Here is a 16687-nt window from a genome sequence, read left to right on the forward strand (position 1 = left end):
GGATTTTCAAAAACCAACAACTAGTCACCACTAAACTCAGAAGGAACTGTTCTAAGGAAACCTGTAGTCATTCTCTCGCCACATCCAGTATGACTTAAAACTAGCTGTACGGGGAATGCCTGTTCTCCCTGATGAGAGTTGTCACATGTGTAGTATCTAATATCTCTGTCTAACTCTCAGTAATCCCCAAACAGGAGTCCTTGGAAAACTAAACTGGCTATATTTGAACTCCATCTATTCTGTCAAAACTTAATGATATTAGGGCAGTGAAACTGCTGTGTATGATACAATAATCATAAATATATGTCGTTATGTATTTGTCCAAACCCACAGAATGTACAGCACAAAGGATGAACCTTTATGTACTATGAATTTTGATCATGGTATGTCCATGTGTGCTCATCAGTTGTAACAAATGTACCGCTTTGGTGGGCAATGCTGATAATGCGGAAGGCTGTGCATGAGAGGGGGCAGGGGTACACAGGAAATCTAACTGCTCTAAAACCTATAACTGCTCTAAAAACTAAAGCCTATCAAAATACTTTGAGGATAAAATGATGCGATTTTGTTGTAAATCAGACTTGAGTTGTAACAGGTTCTTTATTTTTGTCTGGGATGAGCTGTTATTAGCTGTGGTCATTCCCAGACTATTCTGAAGCCCAGATTCACTAATTTTAGAATGAAAACTTGGTGGCCATTTACATTATGGTAACATTTAAATATTCTCCAAAGTCTGTCACTATTTACCTATTACTATTTTATGCTGGAACAAAACTAAACAAAAAATAATTGGATTCTTCAAAAACATTAAATAATTTTTTTTCTCCTCATAAGAAAATCCTTTTCTATATTCACTTCCTGGAAGAAGATTTGGTCTATTTTGATTGACATGAACTTAAGGAGCCAAAGCATGGTTGATGATCTCTCTTTTAATTCAATTCTCTATCCTCTGAAATTCCATAACTATTACCTCATTTCATGGCCAAATATCATGTTCGTCTTCTAACAGCTTTCTATGGGGAAATAGTAAAATGTACATACAGAGAAAGTTCCCATGGAAACATAACATAGTCACTTACACACTGCATATTAGAGAAAAAATAATCATATTATTGTTAAGAACAGCAAAATAGCTAATTTTGCTTTTTTCCTCTGAGTATTTCTGTGGCTGACGAAATTAACTTAAAAGGAGATGATATGGCATTAGGGCCAAACAGAAGTCCTGTGGATCAGGTTTTCCCATGTTCCAACCCAAGTTCTGGGCTAGCAACTTCTTACAATGCTATGAAAATACTTTTATAGTGTTATAAAAATAAAGGATTCAGATTTTAAAAACTAAATTGTACATCAATGCCGATTATTACTGTACCACTGGTGTTGCCTTCGTCTAGTCCTGGAGCATAGTAAAGTGACAGCACTATGTCTAAGAGACTCTCCCTTACAAAGCCAGGATGTATGTGACTTTGTTTTCAAAAACAAGGGTTTTCGATAATTTTAGAGTTCTGTTTAAAAGTCTGCTTATAATTAAGTTAATTAATTCTACTATTTGGAATGGAAAACCTCAGACTTCCTTTGGGGCTGGGGGGCTTTTTCGTAAACTTAACAGCTGATTTCCATCATAACTCAGAATATCTGATCATTGTTTCAACCATTCCAAAAAGAGGAAATAATTTTAAAAACCACAAATATCTCCAAAGAGATATCTTAAGAATAAATGTTACTATATTAATGGTGGCTATTACAAAGGTGAAAATGCAACTCCAAGTTATTCCCGAAGTGTCCTTCCAGAAGAATTCACATGGAGAAATTTCTGAATTGGAAACCTACCAGTGTCCCTTTAGCTTCATTATTAAGGAAGCCAACAGAAATCAGCATATTTCTTTTCCCACAAAAGCCCCATTCCAACCTTTGCAGCTGTCTGCCACACAGATGTTTTGCATCACTGTACTTATGGTATTTTATGTCCTATGGACTCTCTTCTCTGTGCTTCTGTTATAAGACACGAGGCAGATTTTCCCAATAAGATATAAAGATCCTATTTAGCAGCATGATAGTAGATTTAATGCATACCCATACTGCCTACATTATATGAAAGTGACTAATTTCAAATTAGTTCTTCTACATTAAAATGTTTTCCACATAAATAACTGTAAACATGAGAATTCACAAATAGAGTAGATATTCAATAAGTTGATTCGGACTTCATCGGTAAATAGAATAAAGGCTGGAACAATGGCATTAGAATTCAAACTCTTTTTAAAAAGTTTTACGAGTGATTGAATGCTAACAGATTGAAATTCAAAAAACAGAGAACATATTTAAAATGCCATTTAGGGAAGTATTAGTTTTGGTGCCTACAGTCAGATTATAGTTGAGGGGACAAAAAGGATCGTAAGCACACCATAGGTTAGAAGGGCAGGCCAACTTTAAAAGTGAACAAATATGTAAGAAGTGTAGCACATGAAGTGGTGGGAACTTATTTAGCCTTCTCTAAGCCACAATTCTAGTTCCTAGCTTAATCAAACAGAGGGATAGAAAAAAATGAGGGTTCAAAGCTAGATCCCATAGATGACCAGACACTTAGAAATTAAAATTTCAAAACAAGAAAATTAGGTCAGTTGAGGAAGATGCTGAGAGACAACTGAACAACTGTGTTCAATAATAGAAATGGCTGTTATTTAGAGTTTGGTCTCCAACTTAAAAAGGAAAAATGGGCTTAAAGTCCAATGCAATGAATTTAGATAATTAGAAAAACTATCTGACCAAATGGTAAAAGGATATGAGAATGGGTTTTCTAGGAAACATGTTCTATCTCCCTGTCTTGGAGATCATTAATAACATAACGTGAGAGATTATCATGAGTCTTGAGTGGCTTTGACTGACTTAAATTTGGGGATGTATGGGTGATTTTTCAAAGTCCTAAGTCTCTAACTATCACAGAACTTGCTTAACTCTGAGGTCAAAGAAAAATCAAAAGTGCACAATTTAGTTTAATCATCACAGGAAAATACACAGGAAAATTTCATTTCACAAATGTACTAATTTCCTTGTTTTTTTTTTCTTTTTTTTTAATTATTTATTTTTTTTTATTTGAGAGAGAGAATGAGAGAGAGAGAGCATGAGAGAGGGGAGGGTCAGAGGGAGAAGCAGACTCCCTGCCGAGCAGGGAGCCCGATGCGGGACTTGATCCCGGGACTCCAGGATCATGACCTGAGCCGAAGGCAGTCGCTTAACCAACTGAGCCACCCAGGCGCCCTAATTTCCTTGTTTTTCAAATCTACTTGACATGAATAGATTCTAATTATGCTTGTCATCAGCCATTGTTAATATTCTATTCAGTGACGGTAGAAGGAAAAGAGAATTAGAGCAAAGTGAGGTTTGGTATTGTTCATTCACCAAGAAGTGGCTTTAAAAACCCCTTCTACATTTGGTAAAAAGCAAGCAAGAGAAATATGGTTAAATTTCTAAATTCCTCTACTTAACCAACCAGTGGTACATCTCTGAAATCGCTTTCGGAACTCTTGCTGAGGTCACAACTCATACACTTCACCCTAAGTATTTAGCCACCGCTCAACTGCGTGGGAAAAGTGAGTAGCAGTCAAGTCATTTTGAGAATATTTTTTAAATTCTTTAAAATATATACATTAAAAGAATCCTTGAAAAATGAATTAAGAAATTTGGGGAAGCTGTTGGCACTGTGTGTGATTTAAGAAAGATTTTTATGTTATGACTAAGCCTTCTAAATCTTCTAGATGCTGAATGCATTTTAAATATAATAGGCTTTAGGGAAGAAATAAACAAGACTCTAACCCTTAGATTAGATTTGGATTAGTTTAGATTACACTTTGGTTTGGAAAAAAACTCAAAATTTGAACCATGATATTTGGAAGTTATATATTTCCAAGTTCTATCGATTCAGATGAATTAGAAAAAACTGGACCTAAACTTTCAAACTTTTCTCAGATTTTATATAGATTTTTAGTAGGTGGGTACTGTATTTGAAACTAAGTATCTTGTCATTTCATGCGTTCATGTGAATTCCTCATTTAAATAAATAATTTAAAACACATCAGGATGAATTCTTTGTGTCTACAGACAGCCTTTGGTTTAAGTTTTACCCTCAGGGAGAAAAAAAAAAAGTGTTGTTTAAAAGTTCTCTCTTGCCAGTTTTATCAAGCACAAGAAAATCCAATTGAGCAAGGTAGTCCAGTTGGATAATTCCACTCCTTCCCTAATTAAACCTCCCTAACCCTGCCCCCCAACACCAATCTGATTTCAGTTCTTAATCATAGTCACTTAATGAAAAACTGATTTTAGAGCTTCAACTACTTGAAAGTCACTGTTAAAAGAATGTCTATCTTTCTACTTTTAGAGATAGGCTTTCCTCTTTATTGTTGTTTCTTTTCCTGAAAATAAGTAAGGAAGAACTTTGCTGCTGCTTCAGGGCCTAGGAACAAAAGTCAGTATTTTCAAGTGGCTTTTTATGGCCAGCCTGTATTGCCCTGACACTCAACGCATGGCTCTCACACTCGGAAAGCTGAGTCTGTGGGAGGAGATGTGGGCAGAGGCAGCTCAGCGGGGAGGCCGCGGCGTGTGAGATCACGCCTCTCCACAGTGCTAATGGCTCTTCTACTCGGACACCCTAGCGGTGACTGTTTGGTTGATAAAGAATGCCTGTGCACTTCAGTTTAGAAACCAATTCCATAATATTTTCTATTCATTTCAGTTATGTATTACTAAAATAAGATATATTGGAAACTTAGTAAAACCCTTTACTCTATTTCAATATAACATGGCTCTACTTTGAACATACTCACCCCAAATGCTAGGAAATCTTTGTTTAGCTGTCACAACAATACAGACCCTTCAGTAAAAATCACAGTGAGACTCTGGATTACTCGCTTGTTTGATCAAGCATCCTACGAGCATGATACTCTATCATGTGACTACTACTGCTAAAATAATTTAAGGACATCTGAAAAATTTAAGCAATTATATCATGAATGTGGAGAGATGTCACTTAAGATCAATTTTAAATAGCAAACCTAACTGAGGATAGCCTACGTTACACCTTTCAAAGAACATAGACTGTACTTTGAAATGGTACTAGAGAATTAGTGATTAGAAGGCACGTATTTCCATTACTTGAATTAAAATAAGATGAAAGGAGATACTTATTTATAGCATGGTTTCCTGTTAGGTATTAATTGAATGTTATGATTATCCATATCTGTTCCAAGTACTCACCTGCAATTACTGAAATTTGAATTCTCTGCCATTTCAAAGAAAGACATACCAAACAAAGACAAAATAAGCAGAATTCAAGGATTCAACTCAGCCACAGCTGGCCTCAACATTACAGCACCAACAATCTAATTACATTTAAGGACTGCAATTAATGTTAAACAAAACAAAACAAAAACAAAAACAAAGAATCAGAACTATGTTCTGTGGTTCTAGGTGCAATGGAGCATAGTTAAGACCTTAACTTGACATTTCCTCATCACCTCTAAAAAAACATCTGTCAAACTTCCTGTTGTTTTAACCATATCGCTGCCATTCTGTTTACTAGCTTTTGAAAGTCACTGAACTGTTTCCGTTCTGTGCATACACTGCAAGACATGGAATCCATTCCCACCACTAGGTGAACACCAAGGCATGTCTTCGAAGTATTTTTTTTTTTAAATCTGTAATTTTTAAAAAGGTCTCAAACACTTACGTTTAAAGCAGTAGGCATCAAATCTGCTATCAGGGGGAGGGAAGCCTGTCTGGTTCTCAAAACGATACAGGGTTCTCACCCCAAGTAAACCACCTCCACACTGCGCCCTGGCCACAGTCACAGGGTGGCGAACGCTGGTGTCCGACAGCCACCCGTAATCGCACTGGTCAAAGCCATTCCTCCAAGCTGCGTGGAGCTCCCCCACTGTCGCCAGCCGGGCGTCCTGGTTTTCACACTCTTCTTCAGCTTCTTCAAAGGTAAATTTATCGGGAGCAGTGATATGGAACACATCACCTGAAATAAGGAGGGAAAACAACACGACAACAAACGTTAAGTTTTACTATTCATTCCTCTCCACTTTATGGGTGGGTGGGTGGAGGGAGCGGCTAGAAGGACATACTTTTTTCATGGCAAGGTAGCAGCTTCTGGTTCTTTTTTTTCTTTCTTTCTTTCTTTTTAAGATTTTATTTATTTATTTGACAGAGAGAGACACAGCGAGAGAGGGAACACTAGCAGGGGGAGTGGGAGAGGGAGAAGCAGGCTTCCCGAGGAGCAGGGAGCCCGATGCTGGGCTCGATCCCAGGACTCCAGGACCACGACTGGAGCTGAAGGCAGACACCTAACAACTGAGCCACCCAGGCGCCCAGCTTCTGGTTCTTTAAAGCAGTAAACAGCATGGCGACTCAATTTTGCCACTATTAGTGTGACACATACCAGAAAAGTTCATATATATTAACTTTAATATCAAATGACTGCTTCTATGGCCCATGGGTAAACAGAAGCAACCATTTGATAATAAAGTTACAATCAATTCTTTAAAATGAACACACCTTCTCCATTGAGTCTTTCGATTATCATCTGGGAAACGAGTTTTCTTTTCCGTGAAAGAGCAGGCTGGCAAGGGAAACTATACTAAAATGTCACCCAGGTTATTTCACGTCGTTTCACCTGAAATCCAACAGTAGCTCTCGAACCCTCCTTCTCACCTATCACTACCATCAAAATGGATGAACTCCCATCAAATTAAACAACAAAACAAGAAAAACTCCAGGGTTTGAAGATGCAAAGGGACAGAAGCAAGATGGGTCCCATGGTTGTTACGTCATCCGGGGCTGAGAGTGCATGGAGGCCCCCTAACGTTCGCTCCCACTCCAACTGGCCCAAGTGACCAAGGTTCCCCTGGAGGAAGAGGCACGTTTTTGTTTGCTCCTCCCTCTGCCCACGGTGCATACCTCTCGCAATATGTCTGCGCAAAGGGGGCGCCCTTTTCCAGGTCTCACAAAGACATCATACGCACTAGCCGGGGCTCTAGCTACGTTTGAGAAACTCTTCTATTTGCTTATTGATTAACAAAGGAAGGCTGAACGTTTACTTTGTTCATCGCCAGGCCCAATTAGCAGAGAATCTGTTCACAATAACTTAACATGTCACAATAAAATATTCTGGAAATGCTAGAATAAATGCTTTGTTAAATCGGTACGTGGGGAGCTAACGAAACAAAGGCCGTAAATAAATTCAATGCAAATTAAATGATGCTTCTCACATTAGAGCCCAAGTGGCTCGAAGACAGAGGCAGGGTGAGAGAATACCTAAGCAAATACAGCAGGCAGGAGGGAGAGAAAATGAGGCAGGGGGAAGCGAAAATATTGATAGCCCATTCCGGCTGCATCTCACTGAGGCCGTCTCTGACTGTATGATTTATTAGACAAGGGGACTCCAGAGCTCTCACGATTCGGCTCTTCACCTGACTAAAGCCAGATGTAACAAGCGATTGTTTACAATAAATAGAGCCATTACTCTCTCTGAGTGTGCAATAGCTTCATAAAACAAGAAAAATTAATCGCGGGAAAAATGGCCAAATCACACACGTCAGCTTTGGTCACTATGAATCTAAAATAGGCCAAATCCCTATAAGAGCTATTTGAAGAGAGAGAAAAATGACTTTTACCTAACTGAAAAAAAGTAAGGGGGGGGGGGGTGGGAATCGCTTTTTGTCCTTAACTGTGTAGGTTGGCAAGGACAGTAACCTCAAATCCAAAATACACTGTAAGAACGTAAGTTCCAGCCGCATTCCTGCACCATCTCCCTCCCTAAGAAATTTTAAAAGCATAAGGGTCACAGTACCACTTACGGAGTAGATCTTCAATAATCCTTGCTAAGTGAATGGCATTTCAAGTTCTTGTTAAGAAACAAGGTGCTCTTTTTCTTCCGTCCTCCCCAAGCAGCACATTCAAAAAAGCTGACTGCAGCCGAGCTGTGGGGAGCTGCGGTCCAGAAGAGCTGATTCATCTCACCTATGGATTTGGCTTAAAGCAACCTGGGGCAAGGCAGACAGAGAGACTGTCTGTGTGCTCCTGAGCAGCCTCATTCACTTCAAAGGAATGCAAGAGTGAGAGAGGGCAGCACGCCAAACTGTTTCCCTCCAAGGTAGAACACTTGCATTTGTTATTACAGCTGGAATATCCTTCTGTTGCCTTAGTTCCCTGTGATGTACTGCAATTTTGAGGCAAAATGACTGCTCCTTTATAGTAATAAGAGTGATCAGCCAATCAAAGCAGGCAGAGAAATAGAATTGAGAGAGTAGAAGTCTGCTATTCCAAACAGCAATGCCAGTCTGTATATAGGGGGAAATCAACTTCTCCAAATGTGGCCAGACCAAAGGGCCAGTGAAGAAGAATGACAGCAGGATTTCATGGGTAACTGGTTTCCCCTCTTTTAAACAGCAAACATATTTGGGGTGTTAGAGGAAAGAAAGGTTTCAGAAGATGCTGGTAGGTTAAAAAGAGAATTCCCTTATTATTATTAAGTCAATAAAGATCTACTTATAGAATTTTTATATAGAAACTCTTGTTAAGTCTGACTATGTTGCAGTCAATTATTTAATTCATTTGTTTGGAAGATATAATTTCCATCCATCTATCCAATACCCATAAAATAATCATTTTACTTATTTGATTAAATTCTATTATCCCCAAGGCCACCTATTTTCCTTTATATGTAGGAACTTTTCAAACACTGAAAATAAAATTAAAAAAAAAAAAACATTGAAAAAGATAGCACCATTGGGTTTCATTCAACTCAGATTTAAAAAAAAAATTTAATTGGCATTGAGTCAAACATCCAAACTTTGCCCATCCTATGTATCAACCTCAAAATATTAAGGCCAGGACATCTTATACTTTTCTAAAATATGCCAGAATATCCTAGCATCCGTTTTATAGTGAAACCCAAACCAGAAAATAGAAAAGGTAAGTCAATAGGTAATGCACAGCAGTAATTGAACTAATTTGTATTACTAAGTGTCTTGGATTCCTAAGACATCTATGACCTCCTGTTTTGTTTTTATTCATTAGATGCTTGGTTTTAATTAGATAATCCTTTGACATTATATATCTTTTATCTAACATAATACAAACATAGGTGACCTATTGTTTAAATCAGAATTAACCTATTAAAAGCTTATTGTTGAAGATGTGGATCAGAAAGACTGTTAATTTATGGTCCAAATTCGAAGAACATAATTCCCAAAAATGTCTTCTACAGAAAACTGGTGATCCTTTAGATGCGAGTAGGTATTCTATAGAAAAGAGGTTCCACGGACAACTGCATTTGGAAAACAAATGCAAGTGATCTGACAGGTTTCTGCAAGACTTCTCAGAGCATTTAATATTATAGCTTATTTATTGAGAGTTCCCACAGGAAGTTACAATTTGTAAGCCATCTGACCAGAGAAGCCTCCTTTACTCATAGAATACTAATTAATAGTCCATGGACCTGTTTCGTGGAATCATTTTCCAAACTCAATGAATCCATAGCAAATATAATTTGCTATTAAGTTTCTGGTTGCCTACGTGTCAACCTACTTAAGATAGAAGCAAAGTGGACCAGGTAAGCAAACAGCATTAAGCAGGAGCCAAAAAGCTAGAGTACAAAGCAAAGGGTATATGAAGTCCATTGCCTCCTAGGGTTGCATCAAAGCCTGCCAGTGAGCACAGGGGACGGGGAAGAGGCAGGGACCTCGATGAAGCATCTAAGATGGTATTTAATGAACATGGAGGTTCATTTCTTAAAAGAAGATCTTTTTGAGAAAAGTAAGCCAAGGAATAGCAGATAAAAGCAGGCTTTCTCCTCAATAATAAGTGGTAGGCACAAAGCTTTCCCACAGAAAAAAAGCATATCGATACCACAGGGAAAAAAATGCAGATTTTAAGCTAAACACTGACCACTTTTACAATGATAAAGCAGTCAAGATGTTAAGATTTTCAATGTTTCCAGTGATCTACTCTCAGTTTTTAGATCCATAATCAGGAATTATTTACAGGTCAGATTATATGTTCTAAACTATAACGCAGCAGAATGAAATGAGACAGATACTAAGTCTGGGCCAGTAACAATAATGTAACTCCAGCCTTGGTCCAAAAATGAATGATCATAACAGGATGCATCAAGACATAAAGTCTGAAGTTCAGAGTCAAGGGCACATCAGGCACCAAAAAATCAAGAGAAAGAGAAAGCAAACCTGGGAAATCAAGCAAAGCCACGCAGTGCATTAGCTTAGTTTCTTTCTCTACAACACAACTTAATTGGTCAGGTTGTGTAAGTTCCTGCCCCAAAGGTATCTTAAAGGCACCTTTTTGCCTCTGATGTAGGTAATAAAAGTTCCTTCTGAATCATAGTACTGCGTTAGAGAGGGAGAGAAAGCAAAACCTTTTGTGAGATAAAATGCCCGTTTTATTAGCACAGGACAAGGCTGTGTTCTCTTTCTACCACTGAATACTTGTAACTGAGCCATTTAATGTACTTTAGATTTACTGGATAGTTGCCTTCCTGGATGGTAGACATTACTTTTCCAAGTTGACAATGAGTCTGCTCTCTAAGTTCCAGAAGAAGCCTCTTCAAGGTAGCTACATCTATAAGACACTTATCATCAAATTGGTAACTAGAGTAAAGATTTGGAACATGTTTGTAAATGTTATCTACCTATGAGAGAATACTTAATTTTTCTCTAAAGAGAACAAATAAAATGTCAGGAAAGTAATATACAAAATGTTTTACATATAATTACTTAACATAAAAGGTCAAGTTAATTTAAGTTAGCATAAGTAAGAATTCATTGAGGTGTATACATATATGCTCACATTAGTACACACATGAGATATAATAATGCTGAACAGAGGATTGCAGATATAGGATAATTTGCATACTTATCTGAAAAACATATATGTGGTATCTTAATGCATATTTTTCCAAAATCTCAAATTAAATGTTATCGGTTTGAATTATTCCTGTTATTTCAACTTTCTAGGGATATCCTAGAAGAAACTGGAAGGCACCGCTGGTGAGACTTTAATATCTGGTGACATTCCACAAATTAAATTTACTTTAATCATGGGAATTAACATCATCAGAAATATTAAGGAAAAAAATACTTTCGTTTGACAACTAACTGCTACAAGACTCCCTGGAAATTGGACCATGTGTGTTCTTTTTTCCACACTTCTCATTGCTAAATGGGAAAGTGGCTTCTTGGCAGACTAAAAAATGACACATACTGAAATGGCAAACAATGATGAAAACAAATCAAACATTAAAAATGACCTGCACTGTTCAAAAGCTAGAATTTATACCCAGGAGTAACTCAGAACAACTATTAAAGAGTCCGGTTCTAGAGCAAAGTGAGGATAAGATCTTTCTATCCTGCAGACAATTCCCTGTAAATACCAAGGAGAAAAGGGGAATTGGCAGGGGCAGGACATACATAATTACTCCATTCTCTCCTGGATTCAGTGGACAGGTAGCCAAAGCCAAAATCCCACCACAGTTTTCTGGGCTGGGTATATTTGCTGGGTAGTGTGATAAATGTTTATTGTTTGTTTCTGCTTATTTGTGCTCATAACCCTTCTATCATGAACTGTCCAGTCTGAAAATAAGTTCTTGTAAACTAATCATGATTCCCTTTATCCATTTGAAAAAAGAACTCTGATTTTTTTTTTTCACTTTAAGGAAGTTCAGGATTTAAAAATGTTACTACATTGCCTTGCTATTTAAGTTATAATAAGTAATAAATATATGTAAAAGTAGCTACAGTGTGTAAGCAGGAAGTAGTCATGTGACATGAGCTTCTAAATGCCGATATAATAAAACCATTTATGGCAAATATCCTGATGATAAAAGCAATTCAGCATAATTATTATTAGCTTTGAAGTTTTGGACTTCTAAGTTTCAAAGGATGTTTATTTTTTCTTTTCTTCCTCTCCCTTTCTCTCTCTCTCTCTTGCCCTCTCTCACTCTTGCTCTTTTTTGTGTCTACGTACACATGATCAAAGCATTGAAGACTAATGCTCATTATACTCTGGATCACAGTATCCATCAGCTGTACATGTTTGATTAACAGCTAACATACACTGCTATATAATCTTTTGAGGGCCAACATTTGAAGATAATTCAAAAGCATGTCAGTTCCCCTAAGATTTGGTCCTTCAACCTGCACAGAGACCACCCTTCTGTTCACAGTGACAAGAAAACCTTAGGGGCTGCCAACCTATCTTCATTCCATCTCGAGTGCAAGCCTGGCATTATTCCCAATTTAGGGGTAATGAGACTGGAAGGACAGATCAGCACCTGTCAGATTTTTCACTTGTCTTAGGCTGTAGGAGAAGCATGATGTGGCTTAGAGCACAGACAGAATTTTGAATTTTTAACTTCCAATTAATTACTAAAGAATTGTCATCAGTTGGCTCTTAGAGTCAGTTAAAATGCTCTAAGTCAGATAAGGAAAGGAATCCATGTATCTGTCAATGTGTTATTATACAAGATCTCATGTATGTCGATTTGAAGAGCTTAAAGAGATAGGAAACCCCACTAAAATTTAAAATTTAAATGTATTTTTATGGTTTTTCAGGATGTCATATCTCCTTCTTTCCCACTGACAAAGCAGTAAGATTTTAATTAGAGTGAGAAAGAAATTCTAAAATATTTCTGGGTGTCTGAGTCTTCAAAATATCTAAGAGATTGAACATGTTATTTGATTTGACAGGCACGGTATGGCTATGGGTCAACACAGGACAATCAGCCTAGTTTGGCTTTTTTTTTTTTTCTTTTTACTTTTCACAGCTGAAAGGTAAATGGCCACTGTATTTCCTAAGAAGCTCTTTCAGTTCAGAACTCCAAAAGACCTTGACATCAAAATCTTAGAGCAAATGTCACATGCTTCAAGGGATGTATATCATGACAAGTCTACTATTATGGTAAGATTATAAATGCAAGGGTATATATAGAGAAAATCCTAAGGATGCCATTAAAGAGCTATTAGAACTAATAAACAAGTTTGGCAGAGTTGCAGGATACAAGATACATGACCAATATATAAAAATCAATTGCATTTCCATATACTTCCCACAAACAATCAGAAAAAGAAATAAAGAAAACTCCATTTGCATCAAAAAAGAACAAAATATTTAGGATGAAATTTGACAAAAGTACTGTAAAACTTATACTCTAAAAGCTATAAAACACTGATGAAAGAAATTAAAGAAGGTCTTAAGAATTGGAAAAATGTCCCATATTCATGGATCTGAAGATTTAATATGGTTAAGATGGCAATATGCCACAAATTGATCTAAAGATTCAATGCAACCCCTATCAGAATCCCAGCTGGCCTCTTTGTAGAAATCGACAAGCTGATCTTAAAATTCATATGAGACCTCAAGGGCCCAGAATAACTAAAATAATTTTGAAAAAGAACACAGTTAGAGGTCTCATACATTCCAATTTCAAAATTTACTACAAAGCAACAGTATTTAAGACAATGTGGGACTAACATAAGTAGAGACATATAGATCAATGGAATAGAATGGAAAGTCCAGAAACAAACCCATATATCTATGAACAGTTGATTTTCAAAAAGATGCCAAGGCCATTAAATGGGAGAAAGAATAGTCTTTTCAATAAGTGGTGCAGGGACAACTGGATGTCTATACATACAAAAGAATGAATCTGGACTCTTAACTCATACCACATACAAAAATTAACTCAAAATCAATCAAAATAAAAGTAAAACTTAAAACTTATAAAACTTGTAGAAGAAAACACAGAAGCAAGTCTTCATGACTGGGGATTTGGCAGTGTTTTCTTAGATATGCCACCACAAGCATAAACAACCAAAGAACAAAGAGATAAATTGGACTTCATTAAAATTCAAAAATTTTGTGTGTCAAAGGACCCTACTGAGAAAGTAAAAAAGACAACTCATGGAATGGGAAAAAAAAATGTGCAAATCTTCCAAAAAGACACTTTATTCTAGAGTATATAAAGAGCTCCTGCAACTAAATAACAAAAAGACACCCCAGTTAAAAATGGATAAAGGTAAAAAAACAAAACAAAACAAAAATGGGTAAAGGTTCTGAATAGACATTTCTTTTTTTTTACTTTTAAGATTTTATTTATTGGGGCGCCTGGGTGGCTCAGTCGTTAAGTGTCTGCCTTCGGCTCAGGTCAGGATCCCAGAGTCCTGGGATCGAGCCCTGCATCGGGCTCCCTGCTCCGTGAGGAGCCTGCTTCTCCCTCTCCCACTCCCCCTGCTTGTGTTCCCTCTCTCGCGGTGTCTCTCTCTGTCAAATAAATAAAATCTTAAAAAAAAAGATTTTATTTATTTATTTGACAGAGAGATAGAGAGAGAGCACAGGTAGGCAGAGCTGCAAGCAGAGGGAGAGGGAGAAGTAGGCTCTCCGCTGAGCAGGGAGCCCGATGTGGGGCTCGATCCCAGTACCCTGGGATCATGACCTGAGCCAAAGGCAGATGCTTAATGGACTGAGCCACCCAGGTGCCCCTAGACATTTCTTTTTTTCTTTTAATTGAGGTTTAATTGACATAAATTATATTCATTTCATGTGTACAACATAATGATTCAATATTTGTATATATTGCAAAATGATCACCACAATAAGTCTTGTTAACATCCATCACTATACATAATTACTAATATTTTTTCTTGTGATGAGAACTTTTAATATTTACTCTCTTAGCAACATTCATATATGCAATATAAATTATTAACTATGGTTTCCATGCTATATGTTACATCCCCATGACTTACTCATTTTATAACTCGACTGAATAGGCATTTCTCCAAGAAAATATACAAATGGCCAATAAGCACATGAAAAGTTGCTTAACATCACTAGCCATAAGAGAAATACAAATTAAAACCACAATGAAATATTTTTGGCTGTAATCAAAATCTCGGATAAAAACAAGTGTTGGCAAGGATGTGAAAGAACCAGGACCCTAATATAGTGCTGGTGAGAATTTAAAACGGTGTGTGGCCACACTGGAAAACAGGCAAGCAGTTCTTCAAAAAGTTAAAAATGGAGTTACCATTTAACCCAGCAATTCTAATCATTACAACACAATGAGTAAACAAATCATTACTCAAATAAGAATGAAGAAATTCTTATGCGAGAAATCAGAAATTTGGGGGAGTCTGGAGAGCACTTTATCTCTTCTTGGCTGGGAGGACTGTCTGTTCTCCTCTGGGGAATCTGCAGCCACAGAAGTTTACTGCCGGGAAATAGGAAAAAGGGCATATCCTATTATTTAACCTTTCCTTATGGCAAAAAGCAGGATTAAAAAAAGAAATTCTTGACAAGGTTCTCATGAGGATTAAGTTAAACAATAATACAACCAAATAATAAATAGTTTCCTTCCTTACCTTATCTGTGGAGCTACTTCACGGTCAATCTATGGAAATCATTATACTGAATGAGGATATCATTTTCCAGAGGGGCTGCCAGGGTGCCATGCCTGCTTGCTTTCCTCACTGACTCTTAGCTACACTCTTCAAAACTCCCAAGGTCAGTTTCAGGTCCCTAGCAAGACATGTTAATTTCCAAAGCTTATGTAAGAAGCCACAGCTGCAGCTATGATCTATGGTTCTACGAGTTCTACAGAGAATAAATGAAAAGTTTTCAGCATCTTCTAGCACCAACCCAAAGTGAATGGAAGTGAGGAGTTTCTGTAATCCAGAATCAATATTTGAATCATTTGCTGACCCATAGTAAGTAGGAAGCTCTTCTAGCTGACACAGAACGTTTTAACGGAATAAGACCAGTATCACTAATTCTTAGATAACTCCCGCTGGTGAAGTATTTTGTAGATTATATGTTGTAAATCCCATTAAAATTAAAAGTCAATATGGGGAGGAGCAAGATGGCAGAGGAGTAGGAGACCTAAATTTCGTCTGGTCCCAGGAATTAAGCTAGATAAGGATCAAACCATTCTGAACAACTACGAACTCAACAGGAGATTGAAGAAAGGAATAGCAGCAACTCTCTGAAGAGACAAGCGACTACTTTCTGGAAGGTATGCGGAGAAGTGAATCGGAGGCGATATTCAGGAAGATAGACAGCGGGGGAGGGGGCCTCCGTCGGCCACTTCTGGCAAGTGACAGAGCAGCGGAGCACAAAATCAGAACTTTTATAAGTCGGCTCCACTGAGGGACGTCGCTCCAGCGGCTAAGCGGGGCGTGGAACCCTCGTGGGATGGTGTGGTCTCAGGACCGATGGGGTCACAGAGAGACCGGGGGTGCCTGAGTGCAGCAGAGCTCCCAGGTATCGGAGTGGGGAAGCCAGCTGCAGAGACAGAAATGAGGAGCGGGCTCTCAGCTCGGGGTTGCCATAAACCGTGATCCGGGGCACAGTCGGGCCACTGCTCCTCCAGCAGGGACCCAACAAGTGGCAGATCCGGGGAGACTCACCTTCCACTCCTGGGAGGAGCAGTGCGGGAGCACACCACAGGGATCTGCTGGGTTTGGAGACTCCACACGGGGTCGGGTGCCAGAGATAGAAACGCTCAGTCACAGGCCAGGGGAGCATGGAGTGCGGCCGGAGACCGGGGAGACGGGAGTGATTGACTGCTTTTCTCTGGGCCACACTGAGAAGTCAGGCCCTGAGTTCTCGGCTCCTCCGGAGC

General features: G+C 38.1%; 1 protein-coding gene across 4 annotated transcripts in view; it reads right to left on the minus strand.

The window, feature by feature from the left end:
* Nucleotides 1-16687, minus strand: part of VCAN (versican) — a 109084-nt gene that overhangs the window by 64686 nt on the left and 27711 nt on the right. For all 4 annotated transcript variants that reach the window (XM_081826613.1, XM_081826616.1, XM_081826615.1 and 1 more), the window contains one exon: nucleotides 5720-6013. In XM_081826613.1, coding sequence (XP_081682739.1) covers nucleotides 5720-6013 — 294 coding nt within the window. The remainder of the gene's footprint in view (nucleotides 1-5719; nucleotides 6014-16687) is intronic.

The sequence above is a fragment of the Leptonychotes weddellii genome, chromosome 7 (assembly GCF_054177405.1).
Source record: "Leptonychotes weddellii isolate Sample4059 chromosome 7, ASM5417740v2, whole genome shotgun sequence".
In the NCBI taxonomy this organism is placed as follows: Eukaryota; Metazoa; Chordata; class Mammalia; order Carnivora; family Phocidae; genus Leptonychotes; species Leptonychotes weddellii.